This window comes from Calidris pugnax, unplaced genomic scaffold, assembly GCF_001431845.1.
Source record: "Calidris pugnax isolate Ruff unplaced genomic scaffold, ASM143184v1 scaffold318, whole genome shotgun sequence".
NCBI classification, from domain to species: Eukaryota; Metazoa; Chordata; class Aves; order Charadriiformes; family Scolopacidae; genus Calidris; species Calidris pugnax.
Genome location: NW_015091062.1, coordinates 132,070 through 153,216, shown reverse-complemented (window position 1 = coordinate 153,216; position 21,147 = coordinate 132,070). Strand labels below are relative to the sequence as shown.

Below are 21,147 nucleotides of genomic sequence, written 5' to 3'. Positions count from 1 at the left end.
ATTGCAGTTCCTTAGATAGTATTTAATAAACTTGGACTACTAGAGAGAAACTGATCTTTCTGCTTAATTTGGAGGATATGGGGTTTGGGAGAGAAAGCCAACAAAAATAGTCTGTAATATGTTAGTACATGTCCCTTGCAGGGTGTGTGTGATAGCACTTCATTTCCAGCCCTCTCCCCTTATTTAATAAACTTGGACTACTAGAGAGAAACTGATCTTTCTGCTTAATTTGGAGGATATGGGGTTTGGGAGAGAAAGCCAACAAAAATAGTCTGTAATATGTTCGTACATGTCCCTTAAAGGGTATGTGTGATAGCACTTCATTTCCAGCCCTCTCCCCTTGCCTGCACTGTAGTATGGCAAAAGAGAATGGAGTTTTTGCCTGCACTGTAGTATGGCAAAAGAGAATAGAGTTTTCAAGGCTTTTTTGATTTAAAAAAAAAAAACCAAACAAAAACATACTAAAAACAAAAACAAAAAAAAACCAAAAACACACTAAAAAAACCTACTCATCTTGTGCCCCTTTTTTCAATGCTCATTTTCAAATGCCCATCAAGATTTAAACTGATTAGTTTAAGTTAAAATTAGTTTAGATGCAAACTTGTATGTAAGTATGCCCTGCTTTTAAGAATACATATTATGTGGGCTTCAGCACACTAAGACTATGGTTCTCTGTGTTGCTTTGCTTATTAATAGCTATTGTTTTCTGCATTTTCTTTAGGCCCCTGTCTATGGCATGAACCGACTTACACCTCAGCAACATATCTATGCTTATCAACAACCGATGCATACACCACCTCTGCAAAATGCTCCTCCTTGTATGTTTTCCCAAGAAATCTATGGCACACCTCTGCGTTTCGATTCTCCTGGTACTGGACTCATTTCTCCACGTGGAGGTGATGATTACTACAATTACAGCGTTCCACAGGCAAGCACAAATCCACCATTGCCTGAACCAGGCTATTTCACAAAGCCTTCAGTCGCGCCACCAACTGTAAAGCCTGCAGAATCAAAAGGGTTAGAATTTTCAAAATCTGTCAAGTTTGGACAGCCAGGAACAGCAGAAGGACCAAAACCATCTCTGTCAACACCAGCACCGTCAAGTCAGCCAATTTTTAAATTCAACACTAACTTCAAGTCTAATGATGGAGACTTTACCTTTTCTTCTCATCAAGTTGGAACGCAGCCTCATGGAGCTTTTAATAGCAACGAAAGCCTCTTGGGTCTTCTGAGATCTGATAAACCTTTACAGGATGATAGATACATAGAACAAAAACCAGTTAATGATCACATGAATGGTCAAAGAAATGTCTTCAATTTTAGCAATAAACATACTCCAAGCATGTCTTTTAGAGAAAGCATAGCACAAAATACACACAAACCACTGGATTTTGAGAAGAGTGATATGCTTAGTGGCCAAGAACCAAGCAAGCCTGTATTTATGACTTCAAATTCGGATTTGGCCAATAAGAGTCATGAAACAGAGGGAGGAAGTACTCATGGTGGAGATGAGGATGATGATGGTCCTCATTTTGATCCTGTGGTGCCACTCCCTGACAAGATTGAAGTAAAAACAGGTGAGGAGGATGAAGAAGAATTCTTCTGCAACAGAGCCAAGCTATTCCGTTTTGATGCAGAAACTAAAGAATGGAAAGAAAGGGGTGTTGGAAATGTGAAAATACTGAAACATAAAGTATCTGGCAAATTTCGTCTCTTAATGAGACGGGACCAAGTGCTGAAAATCTGTGCAAATCACTACATAAATACTGATATGAAATTAACTCCAAATGCTGGATCAGATAAGTCATTTGTGTGGCACGCTTTAGATTATGCGGACGAGTTGCCAAAACCAGAACAGCTTGCAATTAGATTTAAAACACCTGAGGAAGCAATGCTTTTCAAAAGTAAATTTGAGGAGGCGCAGAATATTTTAAAATCCTTGGGATCAAATGTTGACATATCTGTGACTCAGAGCAGTGGGACTGCAGGAGAAACAACAAATCAGGACACCAAGGAGCCTAGCAGATCCATTTCTGGGACCACGAACTTTAGCTTTCAGCTTCCGAAAGATGGGGTGAGCGGTGAATCTGGTAGCAAAGGCAGCCTAACAGCTACATCAACTGCATCTGACCCTACCACTTTTTCATTTGGAAAGGAAGCCCCACAAACCTATTCTTTCAGTGGGTTTGGGCAGCATCTGTTGAAGAAGGATCAATGGGAGTGTAAAGTATGTTCAGTTCCAAATGAATCAACTGCAAAGAGTTGTGTATCGTGTCAAAATCCAAATCCAGATATGTGGGAAACACATGGCACCCCATTAACTGACTCTGCTGCAAGTTTCAAAGGCAGTGGTAACACTGTGCAGGACAAATTTGGATCTGCTTTTGCTAAGAAAGAAGGTCAATGGGACTGCAGTGTCTGTTCAGTAAGAAATGAACCCACTGCTTCCAAGTGTGTTGCCTGTAAGAATCCAAACAATACTAGTACAGGGGTATCTGGTCAACAAACTTCATTTAAATTTGGCCAACCAATCGCTCCAAAGGCTATTCAAAATGACTCGGGAAGTACTTTTCCTAAAAAAGAAGGTCAGTGGGACTGCTCTGCGTGCCTAGTCAAAAATGAAGCAGAAGATGTGAACTGTCATTCTTGTCAGCATCCGAACTCACAAACTCAACCAAATGTGCCTACACCTACTGTTCAGGCAACTCCTGCTCCCAGGTTTGGTTCCGGTGCTGATGCAAGTAAGCCACAGAAAAATGGATTTGAAGGGCTTTTTGCTAAAAAGGAAGGGCAGTGGGATTGTAATACTTGCCTTGTGAGGAATGAAGGTTCTTCACCAGCCTGCGTAGCCTGCCAAACACCAAATCCGTCTGCGAAGTCTGCTGGTGACACTTCATCAGTTCCTACTTTTGGCTTGAAAAGTAAATTATCTGAACCTGATGGAGGGCAGTTGGGAACGGGCTTTAAGTGTGATTTCTTAGAAAAGGGCTTTAAGTTTGGTCATGCTGAGCAAGGCAAGACACCATCATTTACATTTCAGATTCCTTCTGATACTGAAACTAAGTCTGCAAAGGAAGGATTTAGATTTTCAATGCCAGCGCCTGCAGACGGATTTAAGTTTGGGATACAGGACACTAGTAAAAATATCACTAAGAAAGATGAGCCATCCAAAGAGTGTACAACTGGCTTCTTAAAAGGCATTGATGGAAAAGACAAAAAGGAACTGCCTTCAGACAGTGAAACTACATTCCAATTTCAAGAAACAGCAAACAAGGGGAAAAGTGACTTTGTTTTTGGGCAAAATAGCAGCACTTTCACTTTTGCTGAGCTTGCAAAAAATGCTCCCAAGGAAGGCTTTCAGTTTGGCAAAAAAGATCCTAACTTCAAAGGCTTTTCGCGTGAGGGTGAAAAGCTGTTTTCTTCGCAGGATTCTAAAATGGATCAGAAAGCAAACACATCTGCTGACCTTGGGGAGAAGGATGATGATGTGTATAAGACAGAGGACAGTGACGATATCCATTTTGAACCTATAGTTCAGATGCCTGAAAAAGTAGAACCATTTACAGGAGAGGAAGATGAAAAAGTGTTATACTCCCAAAGAGTAAAGCTGTTCAGGTTTGATCCAGAAACAAGCCAGTGGAAAGAACGTGGGGTGGGTAACCTGAAGATTCTTAAAAATGAGGTTAATGGCAAAGTAAGAATATTAATGCGGCGTGAGCAGGTATTGAAGGTGTGTGCAAATCACTGGATAACAACAACGATGAACTTGAAACAGCTGTCTGGCTCAGACAAAGCATGGATGTGGATGGCCAGTGACTTCTCCGATGGTGATGCAAAGTTGGAACAGCTGGCAGCAAAATTTAAGACACCAGAGCAGGCTGAGGAGTTCAAACAGAAGTTTGAGGAATGTCAGAGGCTACTACTAGATATACCACTGCAGACACCCCATAAACTTGTTGATACAGGTAGGACAGCTCAACTTATACAGAAGGCAGAAGAAATGAAGTGTGGCTTAAAAGATCTCAAAACGTTTTTGACAGATGACAAAACAAAACTGTCAGAAGAGGAAAACGTAAACTCTGTTTGTGCCAGTGGTACTTCTGACCTGGTTATAAAGCCACATGCTGAAAGTACTGGGCCTACTCTGGAATGGGACAACTATGACTTGCGTGAAGAAGCGTTGGATGATAGTGTAAGTAGTTCTGTATATGCATCACCTCTTGCAAGCAGCCCTGTAAGGAAAAACCTGTTTAGATTTGGAGAGTCTACCACAGGTTTTAGTTTCAGCTTTAAATCTGCCTTGAGCCCATCCAAATCTCCTGCCAAACAGAACCAGAGTAGAACGTCAGTAGGCACAGATGAAGATTCTGATGTTACTCAGGAAGAAGAGAGAGACGGGCAGTACTTTGAACCTGTGGTACCTCTGCCTGACCTTGTGGAAGTGACCAGTGGCGAGGAAAACGAGCAAGTTGTCTTCAGTCACAGAGCCAAACTCTACAGATATGACAAAGATGCTAATCAGTGGAAAGAGAGAGGTATTGGAGATATCAAGATATTACAGAACTATGACAACAAACAAGTGCGTATAGTAATGAGAAGAGACCAGGTACTAAAACTGTGTGCCAATCACAGAATAACACCAGATATGAATATGCAACAAATGAAAGGCTCTGACAGAGCATGGGTATGGACTGCATGTGACTTTGCTGATGGGGAAAGGAAAGTAGAACTTCTAGCTGTGCGATTCAAGCTGCAAGACGTTGCAGACTCATTTAAGCAAATTTTTGATGAAGCAAAGCATGCACAAGAGAGAGACACACTGATAACACCTCTTTCTTCTCGTGCCAATACACCGAAGGAGTCTCCGTGTGGTAAAAACGCTGTAGCTGTGCTAGAAGAAACTACCAGAGAAAGAACTGACCTCAGCCATGGCGATGATACTTCTGATGTAACTGTAGAGGCCACAGAGGTGTCAAACGCTTCTGAAACACCAACAAAAACAGTGGTTTCTCCTCCAAAGTTTGTATTTGGATCTGAATCTGTCAAGAGCATTTTCAGTAATGAAAAGTCAAAGACATTCACATTCGGAAATACTTCAGCCACTAGTTCTCTCTTTGGCTTCAGCTTTAATCCTCCAAAAAAGAGTGAAGACCATATTCCAGTGTCTCAGAACACAACGGAGAAAGAACTGGAAGCCTCTGAACCACCAAAAAGCTCCAGTACTCCTCAGAAGCCTCTGGACAGCAAGGTAGACAACTTGCCTGCTTCAACACAAGATGGACCCTCTAACTTCTCATTTAAACTTTTGGACAAAGGTGAGTGTCAACTGAACTTGTAACTTACTCAACTACACAACTTATTAAGCAGTCAATCCCTATGATATTCAGTACTCTTTTTCATCTTGTTAATATGTAGTTTCTTTCAGTTCTAATATGGGTACTCACATTTCCACAAGTTCTCAAGAGTTTCAGCTAAAGGAGTGAATTTTAGGTTGTAATTCTTTTCATATAAAAATGAGTGTGTGTGTGATGCAGGATGGAGTTTTGTTGATTAGTGAGAAAAGGTTTTCAGGTAGGAGCTATAACTCTGAGGTACTGTATCTCAATCTCGGGCTTAAGTGCTTAATGAAGGAGCTGTAGTTTTGCTTTTTGAGACTTAAATAGGTAGTTGGATTGGTAGTGTATGTACCTGGGCCTTTGCTCTGAGTGGTAAAGTGTGAGAACAGCAAATTTTAATTATCCACATGATTGAACAGATGGTTATTCTAAAATTACTCTCTATACATTTGTTTAATTATTGGCCTCTGCAATATCAGATGTGTAGCTTAATTAACACCAGATGTTAGCCTCTATCCTTAGCCTGAAAAGAGATCATGTGATTACATCCTCAGTTATACAATTTCTGACACTGTCTGAAAAAAATGTGCTTGCAGAAGTTGTGGCTGGGACATGACCACTATAATGTGGTGACAGAATGGGATTTACTGGCATTTTAATGGTAGAGCACTTCTCTTTAAAGGCTTCACATGCAGTTTCCCGTCAGTGGAAGACTGTTTAATCAGATGATAGTTTTTAGTTTACATACTAGTGTCAGAGTTATGAACACATACTAGCTGTTTATTAACTAAAGTATAATAAGGTGGTGTGGCTGAAGATCATAGCTGCAGTCTATTCACATGGGTTGGATAAGTTTTCTAGAATTAACAGATGAAATTTCTTACTGTGAAATACGACTACAGAATGCTTCCAGGACATAGATAAGTCTGTTTTACCCTTTTAAAATTCTAGGTAAACACTTATATCCAAACAATTTATTTTTTTAGGATTTAATTTTAGCCTTTTTAAATCTAATCCAATGGCCTTTTGGACAAGCACATCTCCCTTGCAACCTGATAGTAAAGGTATTTACATACTGCACTGAATGTGTGATTAAAAACACTTTAGCAGGCATGGACAGTAACCCAACTGTGGCAAAGCAGTTGGCTCAGTAATGCTTATAATTAACATGCATGCTGAAGAAGAATACCTAAAATTGTGTGTCTGACTACTGTATTTGTCATATTGGAGAATGTCTCTAGCCCTTAGTGTGTTAATGTGAGCTAGCACAATGGATGACCCTTTTTAAGCTTTTGGCTTCTGTTTGCCTTATTTTCTGAGGGTATCTGCCTTGCACTTCTCCATCACGGTTTTACTGAACATGCACACTGGATCTCTAAAATTCCCCTTTTCTAAAGAAATTGAATTCTCCTGTTATTTCTAGAGAAATATTTCCTAGTGCCTGAGGTCTTCCACTTCAGTGAAGTATGCGTGAAGATCTCAAGACAGGTTATCCAGTAAAATGCCTGAATGTATTTAGCCTCTGTTGGAAATCTTAAATTCAGTTTCCAGATTATCAACATGTTAACTACAGCATTTTTAAAAACAAGGAGCACACAGAAATGAGAGAGCCAACTCCTTAGCTACTGCTTTTGTGTATATACTTCATGTATAATATGAAGTCTGCCTTAACTGGTCAGAAAACTTTTATTGAGCAATTAGTTTGTTTACATTCAGAACCTGTAACCAAAACTGTTACACGTTATTTTTTGATAATGTCATTATAAGATGTTACTAATGGTGCATCTTACAAGTATGCTTGCTTTAAGCATACTCATGTAGTTCAACAGCATTTTAATTTTAAAAAGCAAATTTTTATTCTATTCAGTACTAGTCTTCTAATGTTAGTGTCTTACATTGTTTAAAAAGCCAAATGTCAAAACACCATTTTCCTAAAATTGTATTTCTAGAGAAGCTTTTCTTGTTTAAACACTGAACTCCTGTTCTGTACATGTGATCTAAAGTCAGCTCTTCTGTGTTTTTAGGCATCCCTGTGCATGGAGTTTTAACAACTTTTATGTCCTTAATGTGATTAAGCATTCTGTGCCAATGCATACATGCAAGAACTTTTACTACCTCAAATTGATCCTAGTTTTATGTTTGGGAGTGTATGAGGGCAGGTGTGTGCATAGTTAAAAAAAAAAAACAAACGCTTTCTGGTACGTCAGACTGTTCTTCATGTCTGCTTTTCTGATAACTAGGATATGATTATATACTTATTTACAGTTGATAATAATCTTTAGCATAGCTTTTTGCTGGCTTTGGTTTGAGCTTTGACTTTAAAGCAGATGACCCTGAGGAATCCTTTCTAAATTAGGTTTTCAAGTCTACCCAATACATATATAGTCTGAAGCTTTCTCATGGAGAATGTCTTTCGTGGGTTGGCTTCTGAGTTGTCCTAGAGCAACATTCAAAAGAAATTTAACGTCATAGTAGTTCTGCAGCTCCATGCAAAAGTACTTGAGTTTTTTTCAGGTTATAAAGCTTTTTATAAGGGCTTCATAAGTTTGAAGGAAAGTTAGGTCAGTTGCATGTTACTGTATCAGTTACGTGCATTAAGGTTTAAACTCTGGTGCTTTTCTCTTCTATACAGAAGATACTCACTAGTATATGCATGACAAAAAATATCATTGTTTTAGACCTATTCGGTCTTTATGTCAGTTGAAACAAAAGCAAAATACAATACACTAGTGAAAAGAACTGTTATGCATGATGTTCTTTATTTTCTTCGTTCCATATACTAACAATGTTTTGTGTGGATTTTTTTCCCCTGAGTAAAAAGTTTTATTATTACAAAACCAACAGTCTTTTAAGAATATGTTGTATGTATGCATGGCTCTTTTGTTTTCACGGCTGCCTGTGAAGATATATTTAAGCTGTTTGCAGCATTTTTGAATAAGAAAAGCTAACTTTTTTGTGGGGAGGGTGAGTAGAAACTGACTTAACTGAACCAGTGAGCGTCCTGCTCAGTCTTAATATTCTGAGGAGCAAATAGATGTTGTAATCTTAATCTTTGTTGTTGAACCCTTTTGTCACTTTGGGTGTTTGGAACAGTAGAATCTTAGTCCAGCGTTTGCTAGGTGCACTTCATGGAAAGGTTTACCTATGGATTAATCTTAAGTGAGTTTTTAATGTACTACTTTCTTTCAGTAGCCCTTGTACAAAGTAGCTGAATAAGATTGTATGATAATTATTTAGGAATGCAGTTTGTTGAATATGATGGACTACATCCTCTGTTGTTGGGGTCTTCTAGCTAGCTTTATACTGCTCAGATTAAAGGAAGTTCACACTTTTACTATCTATTCTTTAAGATACATTTTTTGCATCCTAATCCTTAGGAAGGCTGGTTTTTGCTTTAACCTTTAATAGTTGGAAGACTAAATACTCCACACGTAAACCTGTGGTGAACTTGGTACAAATTTACTTAATCCACTTGAGACACTTGCTTAACTAATCTGAGTGAATAAAACACATGCTAATATCCAGGATACCCGCATATCTTCATAACGCGGTACAAAATGTGCTCCTGATTCTTAAATCAGCTAGGATTAGTGAGGTTTTTTGCATAAGATTCTGAGAAAATACATGAAAACATCTGTAGCCTGCTGTCGTGATATGAAACTTGCTGTTTGAGAATTTTATCCTGCATTTACTTAATATAGGCTCAGAAGAGTTACTGAGACCTAAAAATAAAGCAAGCAAAAAGGTTTACTTTACAGGACTACGTGCTCATAATGGGTTTGAGCTATACTCTGGTATTTAAATGCCTGAAATTATTAACTTGTAATCAAAAGGAGGTCAACTGGGGCAAAGGTTGGGGAGGGAATACTTTGGAAAAAGACTAAATTTGAACTATAACTTCGGATTTTGCTTTTACTCTATTGATTCTTATATTGCTTTTAATCTACTGGAAGGTGCTAGTAGGAACACTATTTTAAAAAGCAGATTTATTTTAGTGTGTCAGTTGTGTCAGAGGATCAAGGGGCATGTCTATAAATATTACACTTCTGTCCTTATTTCATCTTGTGATGATGAATATCAAGTTGCATGAGCAGGAAAATCGGTGTTCCTCAGGAACTGAGTAGTAGTCTGGTTCCTAGATGAAGGTTTAGGTTCCTACTGACCGCCTTGTGCCACAAACTTTACAAATATTTTCTAATGAAAAGAACATTGAGCTTTTAAAAGCACCCTTCAAATTATGCTGACTAGTTTAACTCAAACCTGAAGAACGTTAACAAATATGTTGACTTACTAAAGCAATGAAATTGATCTTAGAAACAGCCAATGCATGGGTATTGATGTGCTTATGGGGTAATTCTTTATAAATAGTTAACAGATTTGTTTCTTTCCCCTTTACCCCAAACTTCCCCCTTCCAAAACAAAACTAAAACAAACCAACACAACCAAAACCCTGGCCTAGCAATACATGATGCTTAAAACTGGTATATTCTCCCTCTTTCCAGTCTCTCATAATAAACTCAAAGCTTTGGAAACTTTGCTTGCAAAGCTTGTCCTTGTACCCATATTTTTTTCTACAGTTTGCTCTAGGCTGGGCTTTCAGCTTTGACCTCTGGTTACACGCTCTTTTTTCAATACAAGCGGGATGGACAACTTTAAGGAGAGGGGAGAAAAAGTTATATAATGAAATTGATAGTGGTATTTATTCTCGCTGGAAAAGCTAGTTAAATAGGCTGAAAGCAGTATTTTTTTTGTTGCTCAACAAGTGGAACTGAAAATTACTTTTGCAATAATAGCTGTTGCTGAAACTTTTATTATGATAAATTGAGATTAGCTACTAAAAAGCTCAGATTTTATATAGGTAATCTGAAATAAGTTCTATTCAGTTGCTGTTTAATAATTTCTATAACTTAAAGCACTGTCCTGGCTTCAGTTGGGATAAGTTAATTTTCTTCCTAGTAGCTGCTGTGCTGATAACCTAGCATCCTGTAACTTTGATTTTTATTTCCTGTGGGTAACAGAAAATAGGAAGGCTCCAAATGTATTTCTAAATCCCTTAAAATTAATTCAGCTTAGTAATAATAGCAATGTGGGGTTAATGTTCTTCCCAGTTCTGAAATTACTCAGTTTGAATGGTTTTTCTTCATTTTGTTTGAATATTTTTGTTTATTTTCTGTAAAAAGCTGAGAAGACAACTGTATCAGAAGATAATCTTCCATCTGATGATGTTATAATAGTTTACGAGTTAACACCTACCCCTGAGCAGAGAGCTCTGGCTGGCTTTCTCAAGCTACCATCAACATTCTTCTGTTACAAAAATAAGCCTGGATACGTGAGTGACGAGGATGACGGTAAGGAGTGCCAAAGTTGATCTTTGTGTTGTATTTCTGTGGGGAAAGGGTGTGCACTGCACTGGTGCAGCTCCACCTCAAGCGCTGTGTGCAGCCTAGAACTTCCTCAAGGAGGGCAGCAGAGGGGGAGGTGCTGATTTCTGCTCTCTCTGGTGACCAGGGCCAGGACACGTGGAAATGGAATGAAGCTGTCAGGGGAAATTAAGATTGGACATTAGGAAAAGGCTCTTCACGGAGAGGGTGGTCGGTCACTGAAGCAGGCTCCCCAGGGCAGCGTTCATGGCACCAAGCCTGTCAGAGTTCAAGAGTGTCTAGACAACACTTCCAGTCATATGGTTTAGTCCCACAAGGAGCAGAGAGTTGGGCTTAATGGTCCCTCTTCCAGCTTGACTTATTTTGTTACCCTGTGAATACTATCAGAACCATTAGATGCTCAAATATTTTTGTTTGGACTGACAGGAAATATTCCTGTAATCTTCCTTATGGCAAAAGATGTACACTCGGGTCTTCAAGACAGAATACTACAATAGAGGCCCAGGAATGACTAAAGGAAATTTATATTGGTGTCTCATGGGTGTTAACACTCTTATTACCAATGCAGTTGGTTAGGTAAGATTAAATAATCGGATGTTTGAGCCGAGTCTCATCTGACCAAGAGGCTGACTTCTGTAACTTAATTTTAGAGACAAATGTAAGGTGGTCCTTATCAAAAAGGAACATGCTTAGGTTCTCTAAATGCTAGACCAATGGCTTATTTTTCTTCTAATCCAAATTCCTACCATTAAAACTGGAAACATTTTATATTGAATCTTATTGCATGCAACTGAATTACTTCTTATTCAGCAGCAAATAACATTAAATGGAAGTTCTGAAGCATTGTATTCAACAGAAAATGGGAGAAGACAAGCCCCTTCCTGCAAATATCTGAGCTTGCTAGCTTTTTATATAAAAGACCTTCAGTCTTCCTTCCCCATTCTCTTTAGTAGTATTCTTAATAAAATCACTCAATAAGAAATGTGTTTTTTGAAAACAAAACTGGTGCCATGCATCCATAACAATCTAGGCTGAGATAAGTGTCAATAGCACACTGAAGCATGTAGCAAAATAGAAAGTGAAAGCTTACTTGCTGATCTGTGGAGCTCTTAAAACATAAGCAAAAATTATGTGTCGGAAAGACTTGGCAATCTGTACTTAGAGGATGCCTGAGAACTTAATGCTTCTTTGCTATATTTAAGATGAAGACTATGAAACAGCTGTTAAGAAACTTAATGGAAGACTGTATCCCAGCGATGCAGAAGAGAAAAAGAAATTGCAAGATCCTCTTAAAGGTATGTCTTAAAACACAATACTTAAAATTTCTGATATAGTGAAACACGAGCTCTAAATCTGAAGGACACTTGGGCATTGAGATTAATTTTATGTTTCTTGAGGTAGTTTTTAGAAAGAGTGATGCTGGGAGCAGAAAAACTGCATCTCAAAATACAACTTCAAGCTCAGTATGTTGAACTGTCAGTTAGCAGTAAAGTGGTACTTGAATGAGAAATGTTCATTTCAGGTGGCCTCGAAATAAGAATATCAAAGTGTCTACCTTGAGCTTCTTCTGAATATGAAAAATCCAGCTTGGGGCGATACCCAAGCTTGGGCTACAAGACAAAAGTTGTCTGTGTCTGTGAATAATTTGACTATCTGCAGAAATAGCAAGTAAGCTTATGAGTTAATATAAAAAATTGGTCTTTATACTTAAAATACAGGTGTAGAAGATTGAATTTGCTGCTTCTGTTTATGTCTACTTTGACTGTGCCTCAGACTTCAGTGATGCATAACTGAAAATCTGGGTACATACTTGTAGAATTGAAGTTTGGGGTGGTTTGGTTTTTTTAGTATATGCGCTAGAAAGAGGTGGTATATACTGAGCCATCTGAAATACAAGCAAATGTTGAAAGAAGGTAGTAGTAGTGGCAGCTGGAGATTGAATTCTTCATTATTGCATGGAAATTCTGATACCAATATGAAACCAAGTATGACAGATTTCCAATTCTACTCACCCCAAGTGTAGTTAAGTTAGTCTTCACTTCTTCTGTTTAAACAGCAATGCTGTTTGAAAAACTCTTGAAGTCTTATTTCAAGTTGCTCTGGCTGTTGTGAAGTTATTTTATAACGTAGGTGCCAAAAATACTTTGGTATTTAGCTAGCTTCCCAGCTATTTTCTACTAATTTTTGTTCTTTGCAGTAGGTATCACAGGAAAAAGTGAATTCAGCAATGAAAGAGAATGTGTTACTGCTTGGGAAAAGAAACCAACTCCTGAGGAGAAGGCTAAGACAGAAACTCTTCAGGTTCCTTCTACATCTGTCTGTGGTGCCAGCAGTGATACTGAGGATGACAGTCCAGAAGACCTTCAGACAGAAGTTAAAACTGAGGAAACAAAAGTAAGAACTAAATCTTTACTAAACTTTTTAGTCGTTAAACTTGTACAATCACTTTGTATACCTGTGAGACTTAATATAGTTTTCACCTTGTGAGAACAAAAACAATCAGTGGTGAAAAACTACTGGACTCTTTTGTGGCTGTGCCTTAAGTATTAGATGAAATGGAAGCTTAGATCTAAAGTTCCTTGGGAAGAGAAAGGAAGTACAGCTGTTCTCATAAAGCATAAAATGCTTTGGCTAGTAAAAGTTCTCCTAGTGCGTACGTGTGTGTGAGCTGATGGAGGCAGGACGCAGGAACAACCAGGAGACTGCAAATAAAGGAACAGAACAAGTTTAATCTCGATACCTCACAACTTGGGGAGTCTCCGAAGCGGCACCCGGGTGGAAACACACAAGCAGGGAACGCAGGGACTCCAAAGCCAGCAAGAATCCTTGTCAGTCGGAGTCCTTGTTAGCCAGAGTCCTTATTAGCCAGAGTAAGCAGCAGAGGGAACAAAGGGGGGCCTGCCTCCCTGCTTAGCTGGTTTTTCAAGAGTTCCAGCAGGCATAGTCCTCCCCCTTGTGATTTGATCTTCTCCAGCAACAGGGCAGGAACCTCAAGCGGCAAGATAAGGTTTCCCTGAGTCCATCACAGGCGTAAGTTATCTCAGTGCGGTTATTCTGCTCACAGACTCGAGACCAAACAGCAATTATCATGATAGATGTGTTTTCCAGTGCCCCAGGTGCGAGTCACTTGAGCATATTTACAATCCTCCTCACCAATCTTCTGTTATTTTCCCATAGCATGTAAGGACTAATTGATTTCAGAAAGTAATTTTTTTGAAAGCATTCTACTACAAAGATACTTCAGTCTCTTGTCATGTTAACATACAATGTGTGTTAAATGTAATGAAAAACTTCAGAAAGTTTACAACATTTTTTCTTGGTATTCTTTTTTTCTAAATGACTATTCTTTGTCTACTGAAGAGGTGGTTTGAATACTAGACTTACTTGCTTATTACTTTACTTTTTTTTATTAATCTCAGGACAATGAGGTTACAAGCTCAACTGACTTAGTCTGTACCAGTAAAGAAGTACCACCTACTCCATCAACAGGTGAGGTGACAGTATTTGTCCAGTCAGCTACCAACAATGAAGAACCAGATTCCACTACAGAAACAGGGCATATATCACAGATTTTATCAGGAGGTGATAACAAACCCGTAGACTTGTCAACTAAAAAAACTGATGTGGACTGTTCAGAGTCAACACAAGGTAAAGTCAGGGGTATGTTCTGTTTTTTTTGTAGGAACTTGATTATGCTTTTCTGTATATTAGTTTATCTAATGTAGCTGCTGCCTTGTAGAGAAGTGGTACAAATACTGAATTAGAAGCATGAGTACCAGTCCAGTAAAAATGTGACTGGGGATTAAAATAATTATATACATCGAATTTTGATGTGTTCAAATGGCACTACTACAGAGCAATGCTAGTGTCTGTTATGTAATTTATATATGATGTACTAATGTCTGAGTACTAAACTAATGCTTCATTAGTTTACTGTTAAATACTGCATAAATGTTTGCTAGAGCTCTGTGGAACTTCACTAAAATAGCATGCTGAAACTATCTCACACAGTCTTGAGCCCTTTTTTAAAACCATAATAAATGACCGTCATTAAGACAAGTAGCATGCAAACTGTAAAAAATTTTTGGAAGGCAAAAATACCATAGACACTTCTCTCGTTTTTTTTTTTTTTTTGTGACTACATAACATTAAACATTTTCTTTAAGAAAGGCAGAGAAAAACCTTTGACTTTCCCCTCTTATTTGATAGAAAACAGAATGATGGGATTTTGTTTCGGCAATACTGGAGGCTTGTCATTTGCGGATCTGGCCTCTAAAAGCTCTGGAGACTTTGCTTTTGGCTCAAAAGGTGAGTTAAACTAGTCTGGTGGACTTATGCACCTTTTGTGCACTAAATTTCAACTGGTCAATCAGTTAACAACAGTTTTCTTGCAAGTTTTTGTCTGGAATTAAAAACTACACAAAGTTTAAACTGCAACTCTCGTAATTGCAGATAAAAACTTCAAATGGGCGAATACAGGAGCAGCTGTGTTTGGAGATACAGTCCGTAAAGCAGATGAAGATGAAGGTGGTAGTGATGATGAGGTGGTACACAGTGATGATATCCACTTTGAGCCAATTGTGTCCTTACCAGAGGTAAGGAGACTTCTGGGATATAAACCAACATTTAGATAAGCATGTCTGCTAACACAGCAAGTTTTAAAAAATGTTTTGCTTTTAACTAACTTTGCTTTCCATGTTGTGTGCTGTGTATTTCCTGCAACGCCAATATAGAAACACGTGCTGTTTTAAATCCTAGTACAGCTTAGCACTGAGGAAGTGTCTGGTGCATCAGTTGAAATCTTCAAAGTTTACTTCATTATACCTTGTCTGAGTGTTGATCAGTATGCAAATTTTTACACGTAACTTGGAAAAGCTAAGACACAACTGAAAACCAAGTAGGGGGAAACTGAATAACTGTTAATGCTAACATAATGTGGCTTAGTATCCATGACTTACAGGTTCAGTTCTGTGAGAGCCATGCCAACTTAGAGTAAAAGAGATTTCTAGAATCACTCAGCAATCCGTTTCAAACTTTTCTGATGTTACAGTACTATCATCTGGCTTTGCTATAAATAATATTCATAAATTTAATTATAGATTAGTATAATTATTAAGCAAGACAAACAGCACAAATAAACAGTATGTAGTGTCCTTTAATTTGAATAGCAAATCTGATGTAGTTCGTAACGTGCTTTCAACCGCCTTCTTCAAAATTTGTAGGCCTCTGCTCATCTGTGTGTCATTACTTCTGTGGGTTTCTTTCTTCCTTTCCTTGTTGCTTCTCTTCAGTCTCATTTCTCCCTCCATAAATAGTTGTTTATCACATATTTCTCCAATTCTCTCAAGTGTTCCCTTACCTTCAGAAGATGGTCAGAGGCCAATAATATGCATACGTAAAGCGGGGAGGAGATATGGCTGTCAGGTGTCAGTTTGTTATGCTCAGTTGGTGTTTATTCTGTTCAAATGCAAATGTCAAGTTCTTTAACAATGTTTAAAAGGTAACGCCTGGAATGGTAATAGTACTATATCTTTACTTCTCAGTGTGCATGTCATTCAGCAAACCTGAGACTTTGCTGGGAAACGTGCCAGAACACTTGATAGTGTTTTTTTAAGGAAAAAAAAGCCACAAAAAAACCGCTCCTAAAGCAAAAAACCAACACCCACCACAACCCATATGCAGAATGGCATAGTATTGCAGTACTGTAATTTATCTCAAACAATGGAATTTGTTGGTCTGTTAAATTCTGAAAAGGCTAGATGTTCTAATCATTTTGGTGTGTGAGGAATATGATGTTGGAGAAAGGAATGCATTGGCTAATTTCCATTGTAATATGTCAGAATCATTGTAAGTGTATGTAATACTACTAGTATCATTGGTGACAGCAGCTCTTGGAAATCACAGGTTGTCCATTGTGCTGTTTTTTAGGTGGAGGTAAAATCTGGAGAAGAAGATGAAGAAATTCTCTTCAAAGAGAGGGCAAAACTTTACAGATGGGACAGAGATGCTACGCAGTGGAAGGAGCGTGGTGTTGGAGAGATAAAGATCCTCTTCCATACACAGAAGAAATACTATAGGGTCCTCATGAGAAGGGATCAAGTTCTTAAAGTCTGTGCAAACCACGTCATCACCAAAGAAATGAACTTAGTGCCCTCTGGTACATCAAACAACGCTTTAATCTGGACAGCCACAGACTACGCTGGTAAGTTTCGGGGTTTTGGGGCGTTTTTCGTTTTTTCTGTGTGGTCTGTAGTTTCTGTGGCTTCGTTTTGCCATGGAGAGAATATAAGACAAAAGTTGTTTTGTTTCTGACTGTACTGGATGGAACTAAAGAAACCTGTTCTCGGATTTATTTGCAGATGGTGAAATGAAAGTAGAACAATTTGCAGTCAGATTTAAAACCCAAGAAATGGCTAATTCTTTCAAGAAGCGGTTTGAAGAATGCCAGCTAAGCTTGTCAGAACTACAGAAGGGACACTTATCTCTGGCAGCAGGACTGTCAAAGGACACCAACCCCGTTGTGTATTTTGAAGTTTCTGCTGACAATGAACCTTTAGGACACATAACCATGGAGTTGTTTTCCAATATTGTACCTCGAACTGCTGAAAATTTCAGGGCCCTGTGCACAGGAGAGAAAGGATTTGGATTCAAGAACTCCTGCTTTCACAGAATAGTGACCGACTTTGTGTGTCAGGTAAGCATAAATGGAAGACTCTTCATTGCGAGAATGAGATGCATCTGCCTTGTCCCTACAAGGAGATGAGAAATGGTGCGAACAGCACATGCTGCCCTAAGCCAACTGCTTCTCACCTGTGTCTGCCAGCTGCCTGATGGCTTTAGTGTTACCTACTGCTGCCGTGTTAGTGTGAAAGGAAAAACAGAGATGAACATCTCCTCTTACAACACACAAGGGCCTGTTCCTGATGAGGAAAGTAGGGGTTCCCAAAACCACCATTCATGAAGCCATCTCTCTCTACAGAGAGAAGTTTCCATGTGCTCACCTGCTAAGAACACTTACTTTCCAGGCTTCTCTTATATTTTAAATTATGCTTTTTATTTCAGATAACATGCACTTTAAAACTGATACTCCAAGTATTTTAGATGCTCAAGTTTCCATCTAAAAAAAGGTCTTCTGGATCTCATTATCATGCAGTGACCTGTTCCTTAAAATACTCAAATTATCCACCAAGAGTATCAGGCTGCAGTGCATCTGAGCCCCCGTGTAGACAGTGTTGTTTTAAACCTCTGTGTGCATTAGGTAGCACTAGCAAGTTCTCTGTAATTGCTGAAGGCTTGGAGGTTGATCATAGCTCAGACCTTTCTTTTCCTAAAATTCTCATCAATAATTCAATGAGCGTTAGTGACTTTGTAACACACAGAAAGAAGCAACTTCCTTACACACTACACTAACGTTCCTGTATGTCGTGACATCCCTGAAGAAGAGGCATGACACTTTACAAAATCAGAAGTAGAATTATATATGAATGGGTGATTTTTCATTCTGGTAATAAGTCAGTCTCTTGATTTAGGTATTGCCTATGTCTGAAGTATGCTCTTTATAGCTCTTTTGTTAAAACTTTGTGCCTTTTTGCGAAGGAAAGCAGTGTTGCTCATTTAGGGTATAAACTTGTTTCAGGGTATTCTGCATCCTATAAGGAGCTGACAAAAAGTGAGCTTTTATCACAGAAAATTGCTCTATTTTAAGCTCGCTCTGCTTTGCCTCTCCAGTAGAATGAGAAGCTTTTCAATGAGAATTAAGGCTTTCCTTCAAAGATACAAGAATGTATAGTGTTACCTTTATGCACATAGTCAAATAATTGGGAGGCAGAAGCTTGCTATCTTGCAGAAGGGCAGAAGATACTACTTGCTAACAGTAGCTGCTCTTTTAAACAAGCAGTAGAGTGGCAAAAACTACTGCCTGCACAGAAGCAAGAAAATTGCTGATCATTGGTACCTTAACCTTTTTTAGGGGATCAGGTCTATGCCTGCAGGGACTAAGCAAGGACAGGCCTTCCATGAGATAGTGCGGGTCTCAGCTGTGTCAGGGCCAAGTGATGCAGGAAGCTGGCAGGGAGAAAGACAGGCCCAGACCAGAGGGGTGATCACCATGTGGAGCAGGAAGATAAAATGCTGTGTTCAGAATAAACAAGAGATAAACTTTCCACTTCTGCTTCCGTTACCATGAACAAAGCTGCTGAAGCTGGGATGCCTTATATCTAATTAAATCCACTACTTGTGAAAACTGAGTTCTTTCAAAGCAGAGTCTTCACTGCTGAAAGGGATTATAATTGTGCTATTGGTTTATGTTTGGGGACTTGTAAATTAATCCTGTGGCTTTTTTTTTTTCAGGGAGGTGATATAACTAACCACGATGGAACAGGTGGACGGTCAATTTATGGAGCAGATTTTGAAGATGAGAATTTTGAAGTGAAACACACTGGTCCTGGATTGCTGTCAATGGCCAATAAGGGCAGGGATACAAATAATTCTCAGTTCTTCATAACACTTAAAAAAGCAGAACACTTGGACTTCAAGCATGTGGTATTTGGATTTGTGAAAGATGGAATGGATGTTGTGAAAAAGATTGAATCCTTTGGTTCTCCTAAAGGGCTAGTAAATGGAAAAATTGTCATTACAGACTGTGGGCAAATATAGAATTATTGCTTTGAGTATACAGATGTTCTAGCAGTATAAATCAGTATTTAGATGTCATTGATTAATTATTTTGACTTCTTAAAATGGACACTTCTGATGTATAAATGTAAAATTACAGCTTATAGTTGGATTTTTTATGTGTTCTAATTGATTTTTGCATGTTAAATAAAAAGTTCAGACACTGGCATATTTCAGGTGTATTTGTGTTATCCTGACATATTTGTATTAAATGTCAAATTTTAAAAATTAAATCTTAGTCTTGTTAAAATAAATGTCTTGTCTTCACTCTGGTTTGTTTAAAAAAAGAACAAACTTGCATAATTTGTCTTCCTGCTGTCATAAATCTCTATTTTGAATATGCAAATTGTAGGTGCCAATTGCTGGTCAGTAAACTGAAGGCTTTTCAAACTTATTATCTGGATGCGCATAAAGCGATCTGAGGCAGCTGCCATGTAGGTGCTGGTTTGGGCTGAGTGAAGTCTCCAAATTAGCAGTTCAGCATTTGAAACTAGAGTCCATTTCTTAAATGTTTAGATTTTTTTGCTAGAGAAATGTACCAGCTTTTTAGGGTTTTCTTTGTACATAGAATATTTCTAATGACTTAATTTAGTGAAAGCCATCTGCTTGACATTGGGATGTTTGCTGAAATGCTGTAGTTAACCCACTGCTAATGCTCTCTTCTCAGTATGTTTATGAGCTTCATTTCCTGTGGCACTTCTGCAACCTCACTGCAGCTTATGGAGGATGGTTATTTTATCTTTTGAAACTTTGTCTTTCAGTAGTGAATATGCATTAATAACCATGGGGTTGTTTTTTTAAACTCCTGCTCTACAGCGCAGAGCTGGCACTATAAAGGATCTTCTCAAGGTAACCAGTTTGACGTTATGATCTCTTAAGTTGGAGATATGTAACATACTCTGCTTTGAAATATGTTTGAATTTATTTTTTTAAGGGAAAATAGCACTGTGAGAAACATCGACTCGCATCTTAGAATTTAAAGAGGACAAAGTCACCAAAGCAAAGATTAAAAAAATTATAATTTATTAATATGAAACAGTGCTGAATCGGGTACACCAAAAATAGATGGACGATGATCTTTTAGCTTTCAGGAATTTTATACCTTTATCCCGGCTGCTTGAGTTTCTGTCTCCGCTCACATTCTTCCCGACCGCTTGACCTATTCTTTTTTTTTTTCAGGGAGGTGATATAACTAACCACGATGGAACAGGTGGACGGTCAATTTATGGAGCAGATTTTGAAGATGAGAATTTTGAAGTGAAACACACTGGTCCTGGATTGCTGTCAATGGCCAATAAGGGCAGGGATACAAATAATTCTCAGTTCTTCATAACACTTAAAAAAGCAGAACACTTGGACTTCAAGCATGTGGTATTTGGATTTGTGAAAGATGGAATGGATGTTGTGAAAAAGATTGAATCCTTTGGTTCTCCTAAAGGGCTAGTAAATGGAAAAATTGTCATTACAGACTGTGGGCAAATATAGAATTATTGCTTTGAGTATACAGATGTTCTAGCAGTATAAATCAGTATTTAGATGTCATTGATTAATTATTTTGACTTCTTAAAATGGACACTTCTGATGTATAAATGTAAAATTACAGCTTATAGTTGGATTTTTTATGTGTTCTAATTGATTTTTGCATGTTAAATAAAAAGTTCAGACACTGGCATATTTCAGGTGTATTTGTGTTATCCTGACATATTTGTATTAAATGTCAAATTTTAAAAATTAAATCTTAGTCTTGTTAAAATAAA

The 21,147-nt window shown here is 38.2% G+C and overlaps 2 protein-coding genes across 8 annotated transcripts in view; both read left to right on the top strand.

Annotated features, from left to right (window-relative positions):
- LOC106896596 (E3 SUMO-protein ligase RanBP2-like) overlaps window positions 1-19,644 on the top strand; it is a 32,867-nt gene extending 13,223 nt beyond the window's left edge. Inside the window, exons 20-30 of one of the 7 annotated variants that reach the window (XM_014956700.1) lie at window positions 722-5,315; window positions 6,323-6,400; window positions 10,517-10,684; window positions 11,920-12,012; window positions 12,915-13,111; window positions 14,137-14,206; window positions 14,927-15,025; window positions 15,170-15,312; window positions 16,646-16,919; window positions 17,077-17,411; window positions 19,067-19,644. In XM_014956700.1, coding sequence (XP_014812186.1) covers window positions 722-5,315; window positions 6,323-6,400; window positions 10,517-10,684; window positions 11,920-12,012; window positions 12,915-13,111; window positions 14,137-14,206; window positions 14,927-15,025; window positions 15,170-15,312; window positions 16,646-16,919; window positions 17,077-17,411; window positions 19,067-19,372 — 6,357 coding nt within the window. In that variant the 3' untranslated portion in view covers window positions 19,373-19,644. Of the gene's footprint in view, window positions 1-721; window positions 5,316-6,322; window positions 6,401-10,516; window positions 10,685-11,919; window positions 12,013-12,239; window positions 12,386-12,914; window positions 13,112-14,136; window positions 14,366-14,926; window positions 15,026-15,169; window positions 15,313-16,645; window positions 16,920-17,076; window positions 17,412-19,066 lie in introns of those variants that run through there. The other 6 variants (XM_014956697.1, XM_014956696.1, XM_014956699.1 and 3 more) reach the window with 6 other exon arrangements.
- Window positions 19,645-20,560: 916 nt separating this feature from the next.
- On the top strand, window positions 20,561-21,147 carry LOC106896592 (E3 SUMO-protein ligase RanBP2-like; the record flags this gene model as incomplete). The annotated part of the gene is made up of 1 exon (XM_014956691.1): window positions 20,561-21,147. A coding segment is annotated over one exon (315 nt), but the record flags the coding sequence as incomplete, so codon positions are not given.